The 27245-nt window shown below is 41.0% G+C and overlaps 1 protein-coding gene and 1 long non-coding RNA gene across 3 annotated transcripts in view; one reads left to right on the top strand and one right to left on the bottom strand.

Annotated features, from left to right (window-relative positions):
- The window catches only part of AKAP10 (A-kinase anchoring protein 10), an 85060-nt gene extending 66092 nt beyond the window's left edge, over positions 1–18968 (top strand). For both annotated transcript variants that reach the window (XM_047089641.1, XM_047089640.1), the window contains 5 exons: positions 482–591; positions 3915–3997; positions 7509–7561; positions 8157–8252; positions 17464–18968. In XM_047089641.1, the coding sequence (XP_046945597.1) occupies positions 482–591; positions 3915–3997; positions 7509–7561; positions 8157–8252; positions 17464–17469 (348 nt within the window). In that variant the 3' untranslated portion in view covers positions 17470–18968. The remainder of the gene's footprint in view (positions 1–481; positions 592–3914; positions 3998–7508; positions 7562–8156; positions 8253–17463) is intronic.
- LOC124519451 (uncharacterized) lies at positions 18328–24515 on the bottom strand. The gene is made up of 2 exons (XR_006964112.1): positions 24284–24515; positions 18328–18668 (listed from the first exon to the last, which is right to left on the bottom strand). It is a non-coding gene; the product is annotated as an uncharacterized LOC124519451 (long non-coding RNA).
- Positions 24516–27245: the final 2730 nt, after the last annotated feature.

The following is a 27245-nucleotide window of genomic DNA, read 5'->3' as shown; positions in this document are numbered from 1 at the left end:
GACTTGCTTTTTCGTGGGATGAGTGGGAGATAACATGCTGGAGGAGAACTTACTACACTCTTCTGGCTGGTCATTTTAGAAAGTTTTCTTCAGCTTCTCTTGGCCTCACTGAAGATCAAAAGTATGCGTGTTTATTTTGTAAAAGTTAGCTAAGCTATATATACCCGGATGGATGGGTGTCTTGCACCCTTGGGAACACAATGCCTGTAAAGACAGCACATTTGTTAGATCACCAGGAAAACAAACAGATTTGGCATTAAAAGCTTGGGTTGTACACTTTAATGTTGTGCTTCCTCCTGCAGTTGTATTTCGAGGTTACATTTCAGAATCATTACTGTTTCGCATCTCAGTCATGATGGGGTTGAGTGAAAATTATGTGTATTTCAATTACTGAAGATTTTGTACAGATCTTTCCTATCTCAAACCCAGGATTGTTTGATTCCCAAATAATATACTGCTGATTTTACAATTTCTGTTGTAGTCCAGTATGAAAAAAGCCAGTGTTAAAATTCTGAAAAATTTTGATGAAGCGATCATTGTGGATGCCGCCAGTTTGGATCCAGAATCTTTGTATCAGCGGACATATGCAGGGTAAGCTTGACTGAGTGTCTAAAATGTTTACAAGTTTATGGAATTTTGTCTCTTTTATTTTTCAATTTAAAATTTAAAAATTTGGGGGTTACCAGGTGGCTCAGTCGGTTAAACGTCTGACTTGGGCTCAGGTCATGATCTCGCAGTTCATGAGTTCAAGCCCCGCATCAGGTTTTGTGCTGACAGCTCGGAGCCTGCTTCGGATTCTGTGTCTCCCTCTCTCTCTGTCCCTCCCCTACTCATGTTCTATCTTTCTTTGTCTCAAAAGTAAATAAACATTAAAAACAACTAAGATTTAAAAATTGTTTCTCATCTATTATATAGCCAGCACTTACTTATATAGAGTATGCAGTAGACCATGGTTAAGAGTGAAGGCTCAGGAGTGACTTCCTGGGTTTTTATCTTGGCTCAGTCACTTATTGGAAAACTACTTAACCTCTTGGTGTCTCAGTTTTTTCATTTCTAAACTGAGATTAATATTACTGCTTCATTGGGTTGTTCAGGGGATTAAATGAGGTAATACACAAAAAGCATTTAAAACCTTGCCTAATATCTAGTAAACACTCCATAAATGTCATTACCGTCATCATTCCACCATGCTGTACAAGGTTGATGAGTATCATGTTTATCTAACAGGTTTTAGGCTGTATCTCTTCCATGTTTCGTTTGGTTCGTATGTTAGCTATTTCAAAGTCTGTCTTAAAAGCAAAAGTAAAGTACAGTGACTAATACTGTGTAACTAATACTTGAAAATGGAATAAAATTATTTCTTTGTATTTAATTAAGAATTGGATGTTTAATTTATCCTGTAACAAAAAGACATCAATTCCTAGCATGTACCACTTGCTGACCTTTACCACAGATCAGATCACAAAATCACTTCCTCCTCTCTAAAGATGGCTTGATTAACATATAAACCTGTGTAAAGTCTTGATTACCCTACTCAGACCCAACCCCAGTCCCGGCAATGCCATAAAAAGGGATTTCAACATGTTTAATTGAGTTTATCAGAAAGTAACAGTGATATTTGGAAGACCAGGGAGTCGTGGGATGTACTTTGAAGTAAATTAAAGCTGTGGGACCACATTGTCTTCAGAAAGCATGCTTTAGCTGCATCAATATGGTGATCTTTATCTCTTCTTTTAGGAAATGGTGGACAATAAGCCTAAATGATTTAATTCCCAAAGATTATATTTATTCTTAAGGAATCGTTGTTAGTTCATTTACTTAAAACCTGACTTAAAGCAGTCTGTCAATTGCAAGATGTTTTACTTCTGTAGTTTTTTGCTATGTGTGTAAAATAAATGTATTTTAACAGATAATATATAAAATGGGTCAGAAATAGAGAAATAATGACTTTTCTTCATCTTTAAAAAATTTTTTTTTAGTTTTTAAAAATATTTATTTTTGAGAGAGAGACACACACACACAGAGGATGAATGGGGGAGGGTCAGAGAGAGAGAGGGAGACACAGAATCCAAAGCAGGCCCCAGGCTCTGCACAGAGCCCATCACAGGGCTCGAACTCATGAACTATGAGATCATGACCTGAGCCGAAGTTGGACGCTTAACTGACTGAGCCACCCAGGCGCCCCCCAACTTTTCTTCATCTTTAAAGATAGTTTTCAGTGTTGGGTTTTAGTCTTATGGTTTTGGCATCTTCCTGAAATGTTTCTCAAGGCAGACATATTTCTGTCTGTTGGTGTATTGCAAGCACATGTGAAATGACAACTTACTGGGAAGGATAACCCTAAAATAAGACCCACCATGGCCCGAGTGAAATAATACATGGGCGTCACAGTTTCTTTTCCTTCTTTTAATTACAAATACATTAATCTCCTATAAAAATTAAATGTGTAGATAAGGCTGATGTCCCCTTTGATCACACACCAGAGCTTATTCTCTCCCCTTCCTACTCAGGATAATCACTGTGACATTATAGTATGTATTTTTGCTTGCTTATTTTTATGTAATCGATATTACACTCTATTTGGTACCTTGTGCTTTCAGTCCAGTGAGTTTTGGAGACTTTTCTATAGTAGTATATACAGATTTACCTCATTTTGACTATTTGTAGTGTTTCATATAAAATCTTAATTATAGCTCATAACTGTGGCCACTGTTTTGTTTGGCCCTTTGGGTATTGATGAATATTCAAGTTGTTTGCAATTTTTCACTGTTACGCACAGAATGGCAAAGAATTACTTCTATATACTTCCTTGTACCAAGAGGCAGATTTTAAATTTTAATAGATCTTAACCAGTTTACCTTTATTTTCTTTATTTTTTTGAGAGAGAGAGGGTGCGAGTGAGCAAGGGGCACACAGAGAGAGAGAAAGAGAGAGAGAGAGAGACCCTCAGAGAGAAGGAGAGAGAGAGAGAAGCATTGCTCACCCAAAATGGGGCTCGAGCTCACAAACCATGGGGTCATGACCTGAGCTGAAGTCAGATGCTTGATGACTGAGCCACCCAGGCACCCGTTAACCAGCTTCCCTTTAAGAGTAGCTATATGTTTTGCATTCTTACCCCCCGTTAAGGAAGATACTCGTTTCCCCCGTATCTTTATTGACACTAAATAACATCAGATGTTTGATTTTTTACCAATCTGGATTATTGCCCCTGAGATTAAGTTGCTTTTGGCATGTTTGTTGGTCGTTCAGGTTTCTCTTCTGTGAAGTGACTGTTCGTCTCTTTTTTACATTTTTCTGTCTTTCTTAGTTACTTGTTGGAATTCTTTATGTTTTTGAATATTCATTATTGATTAGTAATCCGTTAAATAAGGTCTTTCACTGTGTTCTTTGCCTTTCAAGTTTGCTTGATATTATTGTAGCTTTATAGCATATATAATGACTATATGTAATATATAATGACTCTAGCTCTATAGACTCTAGCTCTGTAATACACATTTTGATCTAAGACAGTTTCCTACCTTTTTATCTCCTTTACAAAATTATCGTGGCTATTCTTATGCCTTTTGTCTTCCATATGAATTTTAGAATTGTGAGCTACCTGTTCACCCATCATGTTTCATAAACCTTTCTGGGATTTTGAATGGAATTGCATTGAATTAAAGATTATTTTGCTTTCTTTAGGGGACAGTTCTATTTAAAATAAGCCTTGCTTAAAAAAATAAAATAAAATAAAATAAAATAAAATAAAATAAAATAAAATAAAATAAAATAAAATAATAAACCTTGCTTTGAATAACATGACACAGTATTTTTAGCTTCCTACATTTAAATGAGATGCTTAAGAGTGGAATTTTTCTTTCCTTAATTTGGTATTGATCATTAGAAATCATATTTTTCTTTTTGTACTTATTTAGGAAGATGACATTTGGAAGAGTAAGTGACTTGGGGCAATTCATCCGAGAATCTGAGCCTGAACCTGATGTAAAGAAATCAAAAGGTTTGTGGTGTTTTCATATTCCCTGTTAAGCCTTTGCTCACATTAGTCAGTGACTGTAAGTGAAGGATCATTTAAGATTTAAACAGTTTATTTTATGAAATAATTGCCTTCTCTCTCACCTTGTGTTTGTAGTCACAGCTGAGCACAAGGGCTTTGTGTAATCACATCTCTGTACAGTCTCTGAATGAAAGGTATTGAATTTGCTTTACCATTCCAGAAAGCACATCTGCATGAAAAAATATTTGTCACTTTTTTATTTAAAATAGTGAATACCCAGGGCGCCTGGGTGGCTTAGTCAGTCTGACTTCGGCTCAGGTCATGATCTCATGGTTCTTGGGTTCAGGCCCTACATCAGGCTCTGTGCTGACAGTGCGGAGTCTGGGATTCCCTCCCTCTCTCTCTCTCTCTCTCTCTCTCTCTGCTCATCCCCAACTCGCTCACACACACTCTCTCAAAATAAATAAACTTAAAAAACAAAAATGGTGAATACCCAGTCCAGGTTGGATTTGAGGTTTATCTCAAGACCCTTTAATTCATTAAATTTCCTCTAATTTGCTGAAATTTCAAATACATGATATATATGTGAAAAATATGAAGAGGTTGAAATTCAAGTCCTTCATTTAAAATCACCTGGAGAGTGCTCATTTAGTTGCAAGAGTTAAACACAAATCTTTTTTGACGAGTACATTATTTGTGACTGATTTCAGCTTCCAAACAGTTGGTTTACAAGGAAGATTTTAAAAACCAATGTGGATCCATTCACTTGGGATCTAGAAATTTTTCAGTGTGGTTGGATTGACAGTATTGTCTTGAGTAAAAGACACTAATTTGTAAGAAGAAAGTGTTCCAGGGGCACCTGGATGTCTCGGTTGAGTGTCTGACTCTTGGTCTCGGCTCAGATCGTGTCCTCACAGTTCATGAGTTTGAGCCCCACATCGAGCTCTGCGCTGGTACTGTGGAGCCTGCTGGGGATTCTCTCTCTTTCTCTCTCTCTGTCCCTCTCCCTCTCTCTCTCTCTCTCTCCCCCTCCCTCTCCCCCTCCCTCTTTCTCTTTGCCCCTCCCACATTCTCTCTCTCAAAATAAACTTTAAAAAAAGAAGAAGAAAATCTCCCATTTTGAGAAATGTGTTTAAAATTAAGAGCTATTATTAATCTTCCTATTGAATTTAATAGGATTGCATTCCATTTATTTATTTATTTATTTATTTATTTATTTATTTATTTATTTTTAAGTAAACTCTACCCCCAACGTAGAGCTCAAACTCCTAACCCCAAGATCGAGAGTCACATGCTCCAGCAACTGAGCCCAGCCAGGTGCCTGTATTATATTTATTTTTTAATTCAACTACTACTTGAGTAAAGAATAATCTTGGTGTTGGTGAGCAATCTACTTTTGGGTCAGATATACATTGACAGAGTAAGCAAAAAATGCAACAGTTATTGAAATCATTTAGACCCAAAAAGGGCCTGTTAACCTATTTTACCCTATCAGTTTATTTAAATAATTGATTTTATTTCCTAATTTGCCAGAGAAGCCTGAGGTACACAGTCGGGAAAAGTACAAAGACGGAAAGAAGTCTGCACAGTTCATTCAGTAAATAATTTTGTAGTGCCTCTGTGCACTCTTATTCACGGGGCAGGTTAGAACATACAGATCCTGCCATTAAGAAACCTAGAGTCTAATAGTGTATTTTATTGGTAAAAAATGAGTACAAAGAAGAAGTGACTGGTAGCTTTGGAGTAGAGGAAGTATTAGACAGCCTCTGTGGGGTATTGGCCAGCAAGGGCTCTACACTGTCCTCAGGTAGCAAGAAATCAAGACTCTTGATTTTGGCTCAGATCACGATCTCACAGTTCAGGAGATCAAGCCCTGCATCAGGCTCAGGACTGACAGTGCAGAGCCTGCTTGTGATTCTCTCTCTCTCTCTCTCTCTCTCTCTCTCTCTCTCTGCCCCTTTCCTGCTTGCACACTCTCCCTCTCTCTCTCTCAAAATAAATGAATAAACTTTAAAAAAAAAAAAAGAGTAGGTAGAGAACAGACAAGTTCAATTTGGAACATGTTAATTGTGAGATACCGTAGGACAATTTCTAAGTCCATGAATTTTAATGCCCAAGGTCAGGTTTTTTGATTATTTGCATTTTGAAGGAAGTTAAGGCCACAGGAGGGGATGAGATGCCCCAGAGAAAATCTGTCAAAGGAGAAAAGAAGACTGGAAATGGGGTCCTGGAGAAGTTCCGTGTTAAAAGGGGAGGGGAGGCACAGAAAGGAGCCAAACTTGTGTGCATTGAAAAGGGGAGAGGGTGTTAAACATGTAGGAGATTGTCACAGTGTGGCTTTTTGGGTTAGCCTGAGAGAGAGCAGTGCACTGGGCAATTCAACAGCCATTTGAGACTTTAGGCCGAGTGTGTAATGTGGCTTTATTGACTGGTTGGCCATAAAGTTTAACTAGACCAGTCTTCAGACTTTTAGCTAATACTAAAAATTATCAAGGGAAAGGATGCAGGTTTTGCACTTTTCATGAATGCTATATATAGTTCTAATCCAGTCATTGACTTAATCAGTACCTTGCCTAAGAAATAATCTACCAACTGCTTGATGTAAGGCCGAGTTAGAAAGGAGCTTATTTGTGTTAAAGAAAGGATAAGCTATGTATTTCATTAATGGAAAAAGTGGCTAGTCTATGTCTTGGTGATTCCTCAGCACCTGAGTACCTACCTATACGAAGATAGGCTTGTGTGTATCTCCTGGGGGGTTGAGGTGTGCTGTGGCCTGGACAGAGCATGGCCATTTAAAACTCTGCTGTTAATCAGCCAATTTATACAGACCAGAGATTGAGCATGTGGCAGTGTAATTTTTACTGGAAGCCCTTTTGTATAGGAGCTGGTCTAAAAAATTTGGATATATAACAAGTAGATTGATACCTCCTGACGTACCGCTAGACTCTTATCTAAGACCAAATCCTAGTCATGGTTTTCTTTTGTTCACTTAATATTAGCTGAAAATCTAACACTAGAGAATAGTTTCTTTTTTTTCTTTTAATGTTTTTATTTTATTTTTGAGAGAGAGAGACAGATCATGAGCAGGGAAGGGGCAGGGAGAGACACAGAATTCTGGGACACAGAATCTGAAACAGGCTTCAGGCTCTGAGCTCTCAGCACAGAGCCCGACCTGGGGCTTGAATTCGTGAACCATGAGATCATGACCTGGGCCAAAGTTGAACGCTTAACTGACTGAACCACACAGGTGCCCCGATAATACTTTTCTTTTATCAAGTGAGGAGAATAGAAGAAAAGTCCAGAACTCTGAAACAGACTTTCAAAAGTCTTTTGCAAGTTAAATACTTGTTAATGGAGATAATCAATTTTGGTTAACGGTAATATTCCTTAATGTTTTAGATGAGATTGTACAAAAAAAGAATATCCATTTCTGGAAATAGCTTTTGAATAAGAGCACCTTTTTAATGTAAAATTGTGCATGAAATCTACATTCAATTTTGGTTTTATTTACTAGGATCCATGTTCTCACAAGCTATGAAGAAATGGGTGCAAGGAAATACTGATGAGGTAAATTCTACTTTCAGTGTAAAGAAATTCCTGTTTATAAGTGGCACTTTGTCTAAGTAAAGTTTCAGGTTTTCTCTTTCCTTAGTTCCCACGTTTAAGCAACATGGCACATCATTGCTCCCTTATCCAGGAGGTAACAAGAAAGGGTGGGCCCTTTTTAGTATCTAACAATTGCCTTGTGGGGTCAGTGCAGGATCTTTTAGTTCAGAGACTCTAGCCACTGAGAAATAGACATACCTCCAAATTTCCATCAACCATCAGGCATCCATAGAAACAAAAAGCTCAAATGTTTCTTTCCTCACTTCTGTTTGCAGAAGAGGAGGCTTGCTTTTTGACTTGTTAAGTACATTGAGAGATGTGAGTGGAAAGAGAAAAATGTTTTGATCATCTAACATGAAAATAGTCATGATGTTGGGTACCCAGTAGCTCACCCTAGAAGACAGTGAACAAATAGCATGTTAATGTAGCATAGCCAGAGGGTGGCCCAGGTCCTATCACATACAGTTGTGTTTAGAGCACTGATAATGTAAGTCTTAACTTTTCTAATGAATAACCATTATCAACAGTTTGAAATGATTTGTTGTTGTTGTTTTAGGCCCAAGAAGAGCTAGCTTGGAAGATTGCTAAAATGATAGTCAGTGATGTTATGCAACAGGCACAATATGATCAGCCCTTAGAGAGGTCTACAAAGGTAAGAATGACATGTGTTCTGATCTAGCTTGTATAAAAACTGGAAAGAATTAAATTCCAGATATTAAAAAAGGGCATAAGGGAGATTCTGCTTCTGCCTTTGAAGGATTAGCTGCTATGGAAACTGCCCTCTCATCATGAACAACTAGAAAACAAACTAAGTGAAACAACTAGTTCCAGATATTGGACAAAAGGCAGTAGAGGTCTGTAATTCTTGAAATAAGGGTAACATGGAGGTGATCTGTAGCTCACTGCCCAAATCAAAGTTTGGATAACCTAAATTGGCTAGAAGTCATAGAGAAGAATACCAGAAAAGGAGCTTCACAGAAAGAAAGCTCCAGAGTTTCTCTCTTTATGAGAGGTCCCTTGAAGGGCTTGGCCAAATACTGATCTATACGTATATTGGGTGAAAATGCCCATGGCCATGGAAAAAATAACAGAAATTAATTCCTGAAACATGGGTTAGGAATAGGTCCCACCCCTACTAACCAAGGTCTTGTAATGTACAAGGCATTGGGTAGTTCCTCAGAAACATTATGCCTTACTGCTGGAGCTAAATTAACCCTAGAGTATGGGGCACCTGGGTGGGCTCAGTTGTTTAAGCACCGACCCTTGATTTTAGGCTCTGGTCATGATCTCATGGTTTGTGGGTTCGAGCCTGCGTTGGGTTTTGTACTGACAACACAGAGCCTGCTTGGGATTCTCTCTCTCCGCCTCTCTCTTTCTGCCCCTTTTGTGCGCACATGAAAGCTCTCTTTCTCTCTCAAAATAGATGTATAATCTTTAAAAAAAAAAAAAACAAAAAGCTCTAGTGTAAAGCCCCTTAACCAAACTGAAGAGCAACCTTTGAAAGGATCAAACTGCTCTGTAAATAACAACTGCATGACAGGACAAAGGCCAGCCCGCTTTAAAGGAACACAGTAAAATTCAGCACTCAACAGTATAAAAATAACAATGTCTGCCATCCACTGCATTACTAGGTATGCAAGGAAGCAGAAAAACTTGACCCACAATCAGAAGAAAAACATAATCTATAGAAACCATACCCAGAAAATTACTGGATATAAAAGAACTCAAGAAAAAGGGGAAAAGGAAAGAAAGAATCCATGGGACAAATAGAAGACAAATAGCAAAATAGTAGGTTTAAGTGAAATCCTATTAGTGGTCATAGCAAATGTAAATGGTCTAAATAGTTAAATCGAAAAAAAAATTAATAAATAATTAAATCGGAGATTGATTAGATAATGGCAGATGCTATGTGTAAGAAGCCTGCTTTAAACATAAAGACTTAAAGTAAAAACAGGATGGAAAAGATATATACCATGCAGACATTAATAAAAGTAATTTGGACTGCCCATATTACTACAAGTCAGACTAAACTTCAAAACAAGGAATATTACCAGGCACAAAGTACATTTTACATGATAAAAAGGTCAGTTGATTAAGAAGACATCAAGAGTCCTAAATGTGGGGGCACCTGGGTGGCTTAGTCGGTTAAGCGTCTGACTTTGGCTGAGGTCATGATCTTGCAGTATGTGAGTTCGAGCCCTGTGTCGGCCTCTGTGCTGACAGCTTGGAGCCTGGAGCCTGCCTTGGATTCTGTGTCTCCACTCTCTGTACCCCCCCAACTTGTGCTCGGTCTATGTCTCTCAAAAAATAAAAAACGTTAAAAAAAAAAAAGAATCCTAAATGTGTATGCATCTAACAACAGAGCTTGAAAACACATAAAGCAAAAGCTGATAGAACTACAAGGAAAAATACACAGATCCATAATGACTCTTGGAGATTTCAACAGCCCTGTCTCAGTAATAGAACAGTGTTTAGAAGACTCGAATAACAATGTCAACCAACTTGACCTAAGTGACTTGTAGAAAATAATGCATCTAGCAGCGCAGAATACACATTATTTTGGCCTACATATAGATCATTGACTGAGATATACCATATTCTGGGCCATAAAACAAGTTTCAGTACATTTTGAAAGATTGAAATCCTACAATCTGTTTTCTCCTCACAAAGGAATTAAACAAGAAGTCAGTTAGAGAAAGATATGTGGAAAATTCCCCAAATATTTGGGAATTAGGTAACATACTTCTAAGTTACCTATTAGTCAAAGAAGAAATCAAAATAGAGGTTAAAAATATTTTGGACTGAATTAAAATGAAAATACAGCATAGTATTTGTGAGATACTGCTAACACAGTTCTTCAAAGGAAATTTATAGCATTAAATGTTTATATTAGACAAGAAGAGAGTCTCTGTCTTCTACCTGAAACTAAAAAAATGAGTAAATTAAACCCAAAGAAAGAAGGAAATAATAAAATAAAAAGTGATTATCAATTACATAGAATACAGGCAGATAATAGAGAAAAGTCAAAAGCTGGCTCTTTATTTATTTTTTAATGTTTATTTATTTTTGAGACAGAGAGAGACAGAGCATGAACAGGGGAGGGTCAGAGAGAGAGGGAGACACAGAATCCAAAGCAGGCTCCAGGCTCTGAGCTGTCAGCACAGAGCCCGACGTGGGGCTCGAACTCACGGACCGTGAGATCATGACCTGAGCCAAAGTCAGACGCTTAACTGACTGAGCCACTCAGGCGCCCCTAAAAGCTGTCTCTTTAAAAAGATCGATTAAATTGATAAACCTTTAGCCAGACTAATTGAGGGGGGAAAAAAAGATTAGACATGAATCACCAATACAAAGATTGAAAGGGGACATCGCTACAGATCCTAAAGTTATTAAAATGATATTAGTGAACTATTATGAACAACTTTATGCTAATAAGTTCAACAGCTTGAATGAGATGGAGAAATTCCTTGAAATATATAAATTACCAAAACTCAGTAAGAAATGGTAACCTGAATAATGCTGTATCTATTAAATTGAATTTGAGGAGTTAAATATATTTATATTTATGATATTATCATATTGATACATTATATATATGTACATATGTATGAAATATGAGGAACTCAGCAGACAAAAAAATTGTTTTCAAATTAAAAAATGGGCAAAGGACCTGGAAAGACATTTTTCTAAAGAAGACATACAGACGGCCAAAAGATACATGAAAAGGTGCTTAATGTCACTAATCATTAGGGAAGCGCAAATCATAACCACAATAAGATATCACCTCACACCTGTCAGAATGACTGTTAGCAAAAAGACAAGCAGTAACAAATGTTAACGAGGATGTAGGAGAAAGGAATCCTTGTGCACTATTGGTGGAAACGTAAACTGGTACAGCCATTATGGGAAACAGTATGTAGGTCCCTCAAAGAACTAAAATTAGAACTATCGTATAGATCTAGCGATACCACTTCTGAGTATATATTTGAAGAAAATGAAATTATTACCTCGAAAAGATATCTGCACCCCATGTTCATTGCATATTTAGAATCCTATGCAAGAATCCTAAATGTGTTACATGGAAGTAACCTAAGTGTTCATTTATGGTTGAATGGATCAAAAAGAATGAAATCCTTCCAGGGCACTTGGGTGGCTCAGTCGGTTAAGCGTCCGACTTCGGCTCAGGTCATGATCTCGTGGTTTGTGAGTTCAAGCCCTGTGTCAGGCTCTGTGCTGACAGCTCAGAGCCTGGAGCCTGCTTCGGATTCTGTGTCTTCCTCTCTCTCTGCCCCTCCCCTGCTCGTGCTCTGTTACTGTCTGTCTCAAAAATAAACATTTTTTAAAAAAAGAATGAAATCCTGCCGTTTGTGACGACATGGAGGGACCTTGAGGACATTTTACTAAGTGAAATAAGTCAGACCTATAGAAAGACAAATATTGTGTGATTTCACTTGTATGTGGAATCTGAAAAAGTCAAACTCCTTGAAACAGCAAAAATGGTAGTTGCCAGGGACTTGGGCTGGAGGGGGTAGGGGAAATGAGGAGATGTTGGTCAGAGGGTACAAACTTCGAGTTACAAGATCGATTCGTTCTGGAGAGCTAATGTACAACATGGTGACTATAGTTAACAATAATTGTATTATTTTCTTGAAAGTTGCTAATAGAGTAGTTCTTAGGTATTCTTACTATTTTTTAAAGCTATTTATATGAGGTGATAGATGTAGTAACCACTATATATATCAAATTATCATGTTATATACTTTAAACTTAAACAGTATTATGTCCATCATAGCAGTAAAATTGGAGGGTAGAGGAGAGAAATTGAATTTCCTTCCCACAAAGAAAACCCCAAGCCCAAAAAATAAAACAGAAATAATACTAATTCTAGACAAAGTTCCAGAAAATTGAAGAAGAGGTAATATTTCCCAACATAGTCTATAAGGCTAGCATTACCTTGACACTAGACAAAGACATTACAAGGAAAAAAAGCTACAGGCTAGTATCCCTCATGAACATACATGCAAAATCCTTGACAAAAATACAAGGAAACCAATCATCAATATATAAAAAGAGTAGAACACCATGACACGTGGAGTTATCCCAGGAAAGCAGGTTTGCTTTGATATTTGAAAACCAGTTGCTGTTACTCATCATAAAAAGAAAAGCATATGATCATTTTAATAGATGCAGGGAAAGAATTTGACAAAATTCAGCCATTGATGACAAAACTCTCAGAAAACTAGGAACAGAACAGAACACCCTAAACCTGGTAAAACTGACAGTTAACATCATTTTTAATGGGGAAAGACTCCATGAGTCTAGGAAAAAGGCAAGGACACTTGCACTGGAAGTCCTAGCCAATGCAAAAAGGCAAAGAAGAAAAGACCTATAGATTGTAAAGGAAGGAGGAAAACTGGTTTTCTTTGCAGAAGACCTCATCACTTACATAGAAATTCCTAAGGCTACTTTATCCAGTATGGTAGTGACTAGCCATGTATGCACAATACAGAACATTTCCATTATCACAGAAAGGACTGTTGGATAGTAGTATCTGAAGGAATCTACAAAAAAGCTATTAGAACTAAGGTTAGCAGTGCTAAAGGATATAAGGTTAATATACAAAAATGAAGTACATTTCTATATACTAGCAATTAACAGTTGGAAATCGAAATTTAAAAAACGATACAATCTACAGTAGCATCCCAAAACATGAAATTCTTAGGAATATATTTAATGAAATATGTATATAATATTCATACATTATAAACTATAACTGAGCAGAATTAAAGATTTAAATAAAAAATAAATCATGTTTGTGAATCAAAAGACTCAGTGTTGTTAAGGAGCCATTTCGAGGGGGGATGGGTTAGATGGGTGATGGACATTAAGGAGGGCACTTGTTGGGATGAGCATGGTGTTGTGTATACGTGATGAATCACTAAACTCTCCTGAAACCATTATTACACTAAATATTAACTAACTTGGATTTAAATAAATTTAAAAAAAATTTTTTTAAAGGTGCTTTTTCAACCCGGGATAGTGATGGTGGTGGTTGAGGTATAACTGACATGTAACATTATATTCTTTTCAGGTGTACAACATAGTGATTCAATATTTGTGTACACTGCAAAATGATCACCACAATAAGTCCAGTTAACATCATCAGCATACATAGTTAACAGATTTTTTTTTTCTTGTGATGGGAACTTTTAAGATCTGCTTTCTTAGCAGTTTTCAAATATGTAATACAGTATTGACTATACTCTCCATTCTGTACAAGATTATCCAAGACTACTGATAGATTCAGTACAATCACAGTAAGTATCCCAGCAGGCTTTTTTGTAGAAATTGACAAGATGATTTTAAAATTTATTGGGAGATTTAAAGTAACTAGAATAGCAACAACAACAACAACAAGAAACGTGGTGGGGAGGGAGACACATTGGAAGACTAACACTACCTAGACACATTTACTGTAAAGCTGCATGATTAAGACAGAGTGATATTAGCATAAGGGTAGATGTATAGATTGTTGGAACATGTAGAGAGTGCAGAAGTAAACCCAAATATATGAAGTCAATTGACTGTTGACATATGTGCAAGCTAATCCAATGGTAAAAAGATGGTCTTTTTAGTTTACAGTTTACAGTTACATATATATATCTATGTGGGGGTGGGGTGGGGAGCGAACCTTGTTCCTTATAGCATATACAGAATCAGCTCAAAATGGATCATAGACCTAAATGTCAGAGCTAAAAGTAAAACTCGTAGGAGAAAATCTTTGTGATTTGGGGTTAGGCAAAGATTCCTTAGATCATACGAAGCATGAGCCATAAAGGAGAAAAAGCGTTAAATTGATCTTTATCAAAAGTAGAAACTTGTACTTGTCAAAAGACACTGTAAAGAAAATGAAAAGGCAGGTTACAGACTGGGAAGTGATATTTGCAAAACAACTGTCTGAGAAAGGGGTTGTATCCACAATATATAAAGAACCCTTAAACTTGATAATAAGCCCGACAATCTGGTATTTTTTAAATGGGCAAAAGATAAACAGACATTCCACCAGAGAAGATATACAGATGGCAGATATTCGCATGCAGATGTGCCCGACATGTTTAGTCATAAGAGCAATGCGAATTAAAGTCACGATGGTACACAACTACAGACCTAAAGGAATGGCTGAAATTGACAGGTGAAGGATGTAGAGCAGTTTGAACCCTACCATATTACTGGTGGAAATGCAAACTGCTATAGCCACTTTGAAAAACAATTTGGCAGCCTTTTAAAAAGTGAAATATATACTAGCCAGGTATCTCCTTGGGAAACTCTGATGGCAGATTTTTTTTTTTTTTAATTTAAGTTTTCTTCTTGGACTGATCATATTTCCAGAGAAAACACTAGCAGTCTCCAGCCTGGAGGATGAAGGCCAGGCTACCAAGGAGGCAAGTGGGAAAAAGCTAGGGAAGTCTCATTATTCTTATTTATACCTCTCCTTAATCCCCCTCTTTTCAGGACAGAATCCTTGTACTTGGTCGTGTTTGGTGTAGGTCAGCCCAGAGACCCTCTGTCTTACTCTGCTCAGAGAAAAAATCTCAGATTTTTCTGCTGAGATTGGTTTCGGGGCAGGGGCTGGTTGAGCAGAATTGCAGATTAACTGTAGATTACTAACTTCCAAAACAGGCTTTTAAGAAATCCTTGTGTTTGCACCCAGCCCCCATTCCCTTTATGAGACATACTGGTGCCACCAATTCCTGGACTTTGAGGGATTCTGCATTGTAAATCAGGTTGCTTCTCCACTTTTTCCACTTTCCTTTTAGGATTGAGTCTTTTGGGCCAGCTAAGTCATTTACCACTCATACATTTGCTTCCAGCTTCTGCAAGTTTGTTCTGCCTCTTCTCTCACTTTCCCCACTTGTGTGAATTTTTGTTTCTTTTTCTTTTTCTTTTTCTTTTTTTAACTGCTATTTTAGGAAGGAGTGAATTGAATGAGTGCGATCAACTCTCCATCTTTGTCTGGAGGCCCGCAGCTGTAATGGTTAGGAAATTCTGACTTGCCTCAAGCTAATACTGTTTCTCAGTAGCTTCTCCAGCTAGTTCTAGTAGTACCTGTGAGAAGTCATGCAAGTAACCGTTAGAAAGTTGAAGGCAGCCACATAGCGTACCCCCCAGTCCTCTCCTCAAGCCAAACATTCCCAGTTTTTTCAACAGTTTTACTTTCCCTAACTTGAGTTGATCACAGAGACTTAATGCGAGAGGAGAATATCTGCTCATGTTCATTATGAAGGCATTAAATGACTCCTCTATTATTTATGTTAGCAAAAATCAGGAATCAGAATCAAATACCTTCAGATGACACCCCGTATAACCCACAGTAGTTTGGAGGGCTTGAATTGAAATTTAGGTCCAGCATCACCCTTTCCTTGCCAACTTTTTACTCCAAGCACTGTCATTACCAGAGGTTGGTTTAATTTTGAACTTCACACTGAGCCATTTCACACCAAAGCTCTGTTCACTGTGGCAGATTCCATCCTTTTTTCTGTGTAAGGGTGGTAATATTTGTCTATCTCCACTGGCTCAGTCAAACCTAAAATAGCAAAGAGCAAGATAAAGGTGTATGAAGTTGTGATTCCCCATTATCGTTGATGATCAAATGTTTGACAACGTGAAAATGTTCTTTTCAACACCATTTTAGAAAGCAGGTATTTAAAATTGGGGCTTTTTATTTGAGTTGTATGTTCGGATTTTATTACCGTGTGCTTTTCATTTTTAAAATATTACGTCTATTTTGCTATATTTTGTTTTTTAAGCTCGCTAGCCTTCTCTTTGGCTGGCTAAGATGACCATCCTGTGTGTCCTTTAGGGATCAGCAGTGTATTGGTATGGAGAAAGTGCTGGGCTAACAGAACGTCTTCAGTCCACTTTTAGTGAACACGTGGGACCTTCTGCAAGTTGCTTTCCTTTCCAGTCCCCATTTCCTCATCAGTAGATCAGAAAAATTGGACAAGACAGTCTCATAAGATCTCTTTCTGATTCTCATTCTATGATTATATGAATGTGAGCTGCTTCCACGAAGCAGTGCCCAGCCTCTCTCTAGCCTATGTTGATGCCTCTGTGCTCGGAATCGCCTACTCTGCGCGTGTCTATGAAACGTACTTGGGAATGTAACGTGAACTACCTCACGGCATTACTGAGTTATTTCGTGTGTATCTGTCCCCAAGACCTTGTCTCCCCGGGATGTTTGTTCCCTCCCCAGAGCTGTGAGTACAGGGGTCTCAGCCTCAAGATCTTGGTCTTAGGAGGCGAGGTCAGAGTTCTTTTTCTCTTTCTGAAGGTGTTGGAGTATTCTGTATTATGGCTCTCCTGATTTAGTGAATCCTCTAAGGATCGTCATTTAAGTTGTTTGGGGTTTTTCCCTATTACAGACAGTACTTTAATGCATGTCTGTGTATAGAAGTCTTTGCCCTCTCTTACAAGTATGCTGTTGGGTTAATTGCTAGAAGCAGAATTACTCTGTCAAAAGGTAGGTATTTCGTTCTAATAATCTGGTGCCAAAATGGAGAGATAAAAGCAAATCTGGTTGCCAGTCTAGTCCTGTTGGGTAATGCTGGGGTGAGTTGCTTGACCTTGTTAAAGCTTCCATCCATCCATCCATCCATTCATCCATTCATTCATCCATTCATTCATTCATATGGAAATGAAGGTAGTTCTGGTATTCTGCCTCAAGTGGCTGTGGTCCAATCCTGGCTGTCCTGGATGCTGGTATGTAGTAAACACTAGGTTTTGATTCCCTTCTTAATCTGTAATAATGTCACTGGCTGTAGAAATGTACGTTACCTTTTTCTTTTTCTTTTTCTTTTTTTCAGCTATGACTCAAGACCTGAGATAAAAGAAATCTGCTTTTGAAAAATAAGAGAACTTTTTTCCTTTGGTTGGATTCTTCAACACAGCCAATGAAGACAAAGCACTGTATTTCTTTTCACGAATATATCACTGTTGTTCCCAAGAAAGAATGGCAGACAATCCTAGACTTCCATCCTAAGCAGAGTGACATGTAGACATTTGCTGCACATGATGTTCACACAGTGAAAGTCATAAAGAGACAAAGTGGTATTGTTTACATTACTAGAAAACTAATAGCTTTCCAATGGCAATAACCCATTTACGAAACAATTTTAGTCCACTGGAATAGACAGGGACCACATACTGTGGGAGGCAGACAAGCGCAGAGCGGATACTCGATGCCCATTCTGTAGCGGTAACCCATCCCTAAAAGTATCATAAAGCAGGTACCAGAAGTGCTTTGCTTTGGCCTCCTAAACCAAGAGGTGAGTCAGCCCCTCCGAGAGCCAGGCAGCTCAGGGAGGCAGCGTGGTGCTAGCGGGTTTTCCTTCAGCGGCATTGTGCATTCGCAGAGGCATTAATTTGGAAGGAAGCCAGCTGATAGGTCATCTCAGTGACATTGTCCTTCCCTGTGGTGACAGCATACACTTTTTACATTTTAATTGCTCCTAAAATGCAGTATACTGAAAACCAGGCTCTCCCCTGCTAACAAAAAAGAGGAGTCTCCTTTGCTTTGCGCATCAGGACTTGCTCTTCTGGAATACTCCTCCAGGTTACTTCACTTTCCCTTCAGAATACGTGTGGGAAGGAATGTACAGTAGCAGTCACTCCCGTTTCCCCTGTGGTACCTTGAACAAAATGTTTGTTCCCAGACTACGCGGTTTTTGTTTTGTTTCTTCTTTTTTCTTTTTTCTTTTTTTTTTTTTTTTGTAAATTAAGAATATTGACAAGCAAGGGTTGGGGGCGGGAAGAGCACCCAGCCTCGGCTGCCTCCCCCTTCTCCGCTGTGCAGTTGGTGGCCTTTTTGCTTTCTGTCTTTCGGATAGTAGGCGACCCCCTGCCTGCCCTTCCACTCAGCCGGCTACCGGGTCCGGACCTCACCGCCGTCAGCAGGCCCGCCCCATTGGCGAGCACACTCCACTGGCCAGACGGTGCCAACGCCTCCTCGCTGCGCGTGACTGTTTGAGGGGAAGGAACGTTCTCTTAGGCGTTACTGCTTTTGCTCAGACTTTGCAAAAAAGAAAACAAAAAAAGATATATATATATATATATATAAATATATAATTATTAATCACCTCTGTCCTTGAGAAAGTCTTGAATGAATAGAGATTTTATTCCATTGCAATATTTGATTGTATAGAGGCACACTGTTTCATCGACAGAAGAAGCAAAAGGCTGTGTATAAGTTTTTGGTACTGTGTACCACCACTGTTATTCTTCTAAAGCGAAGTATTCATGTACTTAACCCATATTCTATTTAATTGTGTTTGATTTTAAAAATATATATATATATGAATTATATTTAAAATGGTGTCAACTTTCTGCTTTCAGGGCACTCGTGGCTCTTCTCCTGAAACGTGTTGATTCTTCCAAATATTTCCGTTTGCTTTACAAAAACCCAGACACGAGCCACTCCTGGACTAAGCCCTGTGTTTGGAGTGAATGGCATAGACCTGAGGTTTTATTAGGTGTATTTGCTGTGACTAACTCGTTTTGTTCTTTTAACACAATGTTGCCATCCTTTCACTTTGCTTCAACCTTTAAGTAAGAGAAAAGCAATATAAAGGTCATAGAATAAAATGTGGTTTTGGGTGACTCTTGCTGCCTCTGCATGTTTTGGAATAACAATTTCTGTAAGACTCTAGGCTAATTTAAACTACTGCTTTTAGTTAAGAGTATATATAGTCCTTTGTATACATTTTGTGCTTCCGAGCTGGAGACATCAGTGGTTGTAAGATTCTTATACAGAGAAGAGTAGCAAGTTTGAGACTTGGTTACTTTTTTCTGCCCCACCTGCTGTGGGACACAGAGGCAGATTGTGGCCTGAAGTTACTAGGCAGAGTTAATATTTGATGGGAAGTAGATCCTTGGACTTCTTTTAAAATTGGAATGGGATGCGATATAACATTGAGCACACAGTGTGCTCCAGGCTCTGTGCAGTGCGCCCACAAAATGTGCTGCCTGTGTAGGCTCTCATAGGTTCAAGGAATCATTTGAACCCCATCCTTATCATGTTGTTGACATCAACGCAAATCGTTAAGGAAGAAGAGGTGTTAGTAAAGCAGTGGTACCTTCTGTAACTTACCACGTCTTCAATCACTCCTGTAAGAAATCTTACAGGATCTTACAGATGAAAAGTGAAAAGCAGATGTCAGCTGAGTCCAGTGATGAGTGATAAAGCAGGGAGCAATGTTTTGCAGCTTTTTCTCCTTGGGTTTCAGCATTCAGTAGAGCTTTATGAAATGGAGGCAATGTCCATTTCTGGAGCTGTGACTAGTTCAGTAAGAATTTGGAGGGGAAGGTCACTCTGGATTGCAGAAAATTACAATCTTCTTTGTTGTCTTATTTCAGTACAGCTAGCTGAGCACCTGCTGAAGCAGCTGACCTTTTCTCTCTAATGACACTGTTTGGGGGATACCCGCCTGACTCACGCTGACATGTCTGCACACAGTGACCTTTTCCCTTTCCTCCCTCCCCCACACACCAGTTGATTAGACCAGGGTTGAACTGACCCAAACAGGCCCAAGAAAATTCTTTATCTTAACAGTTTTGCAAGGGGAAGGAGAGAGACCCTCTGGGATTGCAGCTGGTATGGGGCGCTTAGAAAGCGGGGACCCATGAGCTGCACCGCATGACAGGCAGAGAGGCTTAAAATAGAAATACAGAAACATGAGTGCGAGTGGGCCAGAGGGGCCACCCCAGTGGCCTCGAGGACTTGGCTGGCTTCTGGATCTGGTTCTCCATCTTTGCTGTGAACTCTACTAATCCCTCAGGTATCCTTAGAATGCATTTTGGCTTTTCAGAAGTCAGTCTGAAGTGAATTTTTATTACATGCAACCAAAAGGACCTTGACTAAAGTACTGCCAGATTGTTCTAATTACTCATGATCGTGTCCTCAGTGTGTTTGCAAAGTACCACTGAATTCTGGAGCATTCTTCTTTCATAAACCTTCCTTGGTCATTTTGTGAATTCTCTCAAAATGGAATCCTAAACTAATGGAGCTAAAAGACACTCCCTCATTTATATAGGGAGGAGTTACTCAGGCCTGGGAAAAGGGGAGGTCTAAGTCCCTGTTAGAACTCAGGCCTTCCGGACCAGGGCCTCCTCTTGCTTCCCAACATCCCTCCAAAGGATAAGCACCATCCCCGCTTGTAGCAACTCTAATAAACCCAGAAATAGAGGGCATTCTATCAATGAGTAACATAATAAGCTTCAAATGATGAGAGGGCAGTGATTATCAAAAACAGGTCAATGCTGACCACTTCTACATACAAGGCAAGATGTCTGGCCTTTGGTTGGAGCCATAAGTAGGAGTAAATCCCAGCAAAACCCTCAAGTTTACAACTTAGGAGACCCACACTAAGAGTCACCCTAGGAGGCCACTTACAGATTAGCACTGTGGGCCTTTACGGGGTCTCTGCTTGGGCAGGGTTGAGAGTGGTTCGGAGTCCGAAGTATGGTACTATATGGATCTTGGGCAGGTGGGAGTGGCCACGGAGAGTGTTGGAGGGATAAGTATGAGCAAAAGCCTGGAGGGCACTCGTGCTCAGGGAGAGAGAAGTTCATCTGCTTGCTTGCCTATCACGCAGGGTAGTGAGTATTTCTGCCTTAGTAATTTTATGCAACTAATTTATCCTCAGCCCATTCCCTCCAAACTGCCTGCTCTGGCACAGTGAGGGTATCTGAACTCACCTGGAATAATGAAGCCCCTTGCCAAAGAGTGGTAGCGCACCGCTCCCAGGCACCGCTGCGGCACCTACGGGACTATTCGTGAGCACAGGCTGGGGTAGCTGGGCCCCTGGGGCCTACGTTGGGCAGGCAAGGTGCCTAGAAAAAGTGAGTTTGAGTTCAGCTCCTGGCATTTCCTTTGACTTCAGGTATGAGTCCCCCATCTTGAATGTGCCTTCAGGCTCACCTCTAAATGGTCCCAAGCTGGCCTCTCCCTGCACCACAGCAAGAGGCCTCTGCGCCATGCCCCTCGAGGACAGGCCCTCGCCGAACAGTGCCAGCCTCCACACTATGTGTAGCTCTGAGTGGGGGGCCCAGCCTTGTGTGCTCATCAGAACCCAGCGGGCTCCACCCAGACCCTAGATTTCCTCATCTTGACAAACAACCTTTGTTCCTTCTAATGACAGAGCCCCTGGTTTAGCAAATGTTCGCGAAGTTAGAAGTATTTTAATGCCTACTAAGTGCCAGGCACTATTTACAGTGCAGGGACAGGGGAATAAAACTTGTGAGCCCCCTGCCGCTTCTATTCTACCGAGGAGGTGATAAGAAGCTGGAAGCTTCCGTCTATACTGTGTGCTGGGATTTTTTGACTCAAGATTGCCTTTTGAGCCTATGATTTAACACCCTTTCCTTACAAAGCCCTGCAGGAAGTCACTAGGCTTTCCCGACCCATAAAAGACACCCACAGGCTGAAGGGGGCCCAAGGAGGGGTCGCTCTGCCACGGAGCACCGGGCTGACAACAAGGAGTGGGCACCTTGATGTCTGAGGCCATCAAGCAAGTCTAAGTAGGGTAGGCTTAGCCGAGGCCAAAGGATCAGTCTGAGCCCCATGGGGCTCTGTGCAGAGTTTCGGGAACTGAATTCTTAGAAACAGAAACACAGAAGCTAGTGTAAAGTCATTACATGCACGTGATATAAAATCCCAGCCTTTGGAAGAACCTATTGAGCCGACTCCAAGAGGTAGTCTGCTCGTTCTGAGTTCGACTTTAACGATAATGACAGTAACCGGCACAAGCAAATGTGCCTACACTGTGCCAGGCGCTGGTAAGGTAAGTGCCTACTTGCCCTTGTATGAGGGGGGCGGAGGCTTCAGAGGTGGAAGAAGCGAGTCCAGGCGGTGAGACTGCCCGCTTCCCCAGTGCTCGGCCCCCCTGTAAATCGTCACGGGCTCTTCTCTCATTGTGCTGCTGTTGCTTCGTGCTGACGAAAGCCTGGCATAGATGCTCTAGGAAAACGGGATCGTGGCTTTAAAATGGAAAACACTCCATCCGTTACCTGAAAGCAGTAGTTAAACTTTCACGTGCATCAGGATCCCCTGGAGAACTTGTTAAGACATGGATTTCTGGGCCTAACCCCGTGTCTGATTTAGTAGGTCTGGGGCAAGGGCTGAGGATTCGCATTTTTAACACATTCCTAGATGACGCTATTCTGCTCTGGAGACCAGACGTTTGACTTCGGAGAATCACTGCCTTTAAGTCTTTTCCTATAAATTGGGAACTGAATGTTTTCATTCCGTTATTGGAAATGCCCGTGCTACACAGAAACGCAATTTGAGTCTTTGTTACTCATGATTCACCAAAACAAGCACACGCATCTCTTAGTACTTTCAGAGGTCGGAGCCAAGCACACCCAAACGCCACCCCACTGTCTCAGTCACTGGGCAGGTCTGAGACCATGGAGGCAAGTCTCCCCCTGGGGGTAAGGCCATAGGCTAGTCTCAGCCCCCATGGTCTTGAGCTCCCACCCCTGCCCCACCATGCGCTGTGCCTCTGCTGTGGACAGTGCACCTGACATGCTTCCTTAGGGCTGAGACTGAGCTGGCATCCCACCCAAGGTGCACAATCCCTGTCTTGTCCATTTTCTTCCAGTTCTTCCCCCAGGTCCTTGATGCCAACTGCCCTCTGAGGTCTTGACCATGACTTTCCTGACCTGTCTCTCCCTTGCTGCCCTCGTTGTCGAGTCCCTCCCGTAGGACACTGGTACCTTGTTCTTCCTTTCTTCCCCTCTTCACCTCCCTCCTCCCCATTTCTTCCTTCAGCACATATTTCCTGAGGACTCGTTATATGCCTGTTCCAGTTACTGGGGGTACAAGCAGTACCCCTCCTTGCAGCCTAGAAGACAATGGTAATTCATGTGATGAGTGTTAACGGGAGAGAGAGCGGGGCATCTGTCGGGGGCAGTCTAGGCGAACCCCTCTTTGTGAGCCACAGACTTCCTGATCATCTCCGTCTTCCCCCAGAACATGTGCATTCTGCACGTATCTCTTTCCTCAAGATACTGTTTCTTCCCAGTCCCAACACATGCAGGCCACTCCTCCCCCTTAACCCCACAACTGGACCACGACTTCATGTTGGCATGGTTCACGACTGCCCGCTGCTGGCCAGGGCTGTGTCCATATCCTTGTTCCACATCCCCCATTGCCACATGGGGAGGCTGTGCTCTCATCTCTGCCACCTGCCCAGCTCCAGAACACTCCTGGCTATCTTTCTCCACGTGTTTGACTCATCACCGCATCATTCCCACCCCAAGAAACCACTGTCCATGATGATGACCCACCCAGCTTAGACTTCTTTGGCCTTCCTCGTTCTCAAGAACGTGTTTTACTCTTCAGTCACACCCATAACTAGATTTTGTCACCTCCTGTCAACTGCTCTACCTCTGGTTTCCCCTCACATTTTAGCCCACCATAATCCCAAACGGTGCAAGTACAGTTCTAGATTCCTCCCATTGGGATGCGTGAAAAGGGGGCGGGGCGGGGGGGAGGGGGAAGAAACCTAGTAAGTATCCCAGAGGGGTATGCCCTCACTATTATAAGAGTTAGGTTCTGTAAACCAGCCTTTCAAAGAGCAATTTCAAAAGCAATAAGTGACTACTTTCGTTGTAAGGATTACAAACCTGCGCCTACACGATAAGTTGGGGGTGGGGCAAGAACTGCCCTCACGTGGTGACTTGGATCAAACTTTCCAATGACGATGTCAGATAAGTATTTTAAAATGCTGCAGCTCAAACAACTTGGATGCAGTTGAAGGATATGTTCTTCAAGACACTGTGGCTCTGGATGTGACGAAGACGTTGATGTCCAAGATGCATGTAGAGGGTTGGAATAAAATTGTTACTTGAAATGTAAGAATGGGGGGAGCAATATTTTGTATTACTGTATTATTGTATATAATGTTATTTTAAATATGCATGTGTAACTGAATAAATTAGATATTATGATTAGACATCTGACTATTTCATCAACATTCCTAAAAGTTTAAATATCCGGATTGACCCCTTGATTTTTAACAATCTTTTCATTAGGAAAATAGGGATTTGCCTTAAATCTAAGATCACCTATATCATTAATGAACTCCCAAGTTCCTTAATTAGCATTTAACATACTGACTGATCTAGCTGCCTAGGTCTTGGAACACTAGACTTTATTTCTTTTAATTTTTACTTTTAAATATTTATTTTTGAGAGAGAGCACAAGTGGGGGAGGGGCAGAAAGCGAGGAAGACGCAGAATCCGAAGCAGGCTTCGGGTTCCGAGCTGTTAGCACAGAACTAACTCGATGTGGGGCTCGAACCCACAAACAGTGAGATCACGACCTGAGCCAAAGTTGGACGCTCCACACTAGAATTTAAACCACACCTACCCCTTTCTATCCTTTGTTCAGTGGGCTTTTACCCCTCTGAGCCCGTGCCTTTGCTCAAGCAACACCTACAACTTAAAATGCCCTTCTCTAAACTCCGCATAAAGAAGTCCTCATTTCTAAAATTTTTTTTTTAACCTTTATTTATTTTTGAGACAGAGAGAGACAGAGCATGAACGGGGTAGGGTCAGAGAGAGGGAGACACAGAATCTGAAATAGGCTCCAGGCTCTGAGCGGTCAGCACAGAGCCAGACGCGGGGCTCGAACTCACAGGCTGAGAGATCATGACCTGAGCCGAAGTCGGACGCTTAACCGACTGAGCCACCCAGGCGCCCCAAGAAGTCCTCATTTCTGAAGGCTGGCTCCCTTCCTCCCTTGCCTCCTCCTCTAGAAACCTTCCCTGATGCCCTGTCCGTCTGAGTTGCTCTGAGCACATCCTCACACACCATCCAATGTGGTGTCATGGGGGGTTGGTTCTGGGCCTGTCTCACCAGATGTGAGGAAGCTCTTCCCAGGAAAGGCCTGGGGTTGACCCCGAGGAGCATGGCTCAGGAGATGCTGGGGGGTGGGGGGCTTGCTCTAAATGAATCAGGCCCAGCTAATGGTCTTCCAGGCCTATGTGCACAGATTCAGAACCAAGTCTTCCTGTGCCTTAGGGGCTAAAGGGGGTTTCTGCTCCTGGCAAGAGGTTGATGTTGGGATGTCTTACACTCGTCCAGCAATTCATAAGGTCTGACTTACAGACGCCTGACTGTCCTGAGACCCTTCCAGGAGGTCTACGTGGTCAAAATTATGTATCATAATAACACTAAAGACGTTAATCGCCCTTTGCACCGTGTGGATATTTGCACTGATAATGCAGAAACAATGGTGAAACTTCTGGAATCTTAGCAGGAATCTAGACAGTGACACCAAACTACCAGCAGTCATTGTATTCTTCACCACTGTGTGACTTGTCATTAAAAAAAAAAAAAAAAGCCAGTTTCCCCTAAGAATGTCCTTGGCGAAGCAGAAACAATTATTAGTTTTATTAAATCTCAAACACATGTTTTTCAATCGCCTGTGGGACAAAATGGGAAGCACGCATAAAGCACTTCTGCACGTGGCCTGCAGGACAAGCACTTAGGCAATCGTGCGACTTGTTAGCAGAACTGGCCGCTGTGGTCATGGACTATGTGAAAGACCAGACAAGCTGGTTATTCAGACTTGGGTGTTTTTTTTTCTTCAAATATTTATTTATTTTGAAAGAGCACATGTGCACACACACACACACACACACACACACACACACACACACGAGTAGAGAAGGGGCAGAGAGAGAGGGAGAATCCCAAGTAAGCTCTGTGTCAGCAGCTCAGGGCCTGACCTGGGGCTCGAACTCACAAACCATGAGATCATGACCTGAGCTGAAACCAAGAGTCTGACACCCAACAGACTCAGCCACCCAGGCGCCCCCAGAGACTTGGGCATTTAAAAGGCATTTTCTCGGGCTCTGTGCTGACAGCTCAGAGCCTGGAGCCTGTTTCAGATTCTGTGTCTCTCTCTCTGCCCCCTACCCCCCCCCCCACTCATGCTCTGTCTCTCTCTCAAAAAAATAAATAAACCTTAAAAAACATTTTTTAGGGGCGCCTGCGTGGCTCAGTCGGTTAAGCGTCCGACTTCAGCTCAGGTCACGATCTCGCAGTCTGAGTTCCAGCCCCGCGTCCGGCTCTGGGCTGACGGCTCAGAGCCTGGAGCCTGCTTCCGATTCTGTGTCTCCCTCTCTCTCTGCCCCTCCCCCGTTCATGCTCTGTCTCTCTCTGTCTCAAAAATAAATAAACGTTTAAAAATAAAAATAAAAATAAAAATAAACAGTTTTTAATACATAAAAGGTATTTTGTGGAAAATGAATGAAGCAAGCCTTTAGGGCTTCGAGAAGACAACACTGACAGTATTTATTGCCAAGGATAAAGTTTGAGTTTTCAAGCAAAATTTAGACTTTTGGAAAACCAACATTAACCACTGTGAACTTGATAGCTCACAATAGAAAGGACATTTCTATGGAGAGCTGATTAACAGATGTGATTAAAAAAATTTTTTTTTAATGTTTACTTATTTTTGAGAGAGAGAGAGAGAGAGAGAGAGAGAGAGAGAGAATGAGTGGGGGAGGGGCAGAGAGAGAGGGAGACACAGAATCTGAAACAGGCTCCAGGCTCTGAGCTGTCAGCACAGAGCCCGATG

Source organism: Lynx rufus, unplaced genomic scaffold (assembly GCF_022079265.1).
Source record: "Lynx rufus isolate CCGP_SWC_20201006 ecotype Redwood Valley unplaced genomic scaffold, mLynRuf1.p SCAF_28, whole genome shotgun sequence".
Lineage (NCBI taxonomy): Eukaryota > Metazoa > Chordata > Mammalia > Carnivora > Felidae > Lynx > Lynx rufus.
Note: the sequence above shows the minus strand (reverse complement) of the source record. Positions and strands in the feature narration are given on the sequence as shown.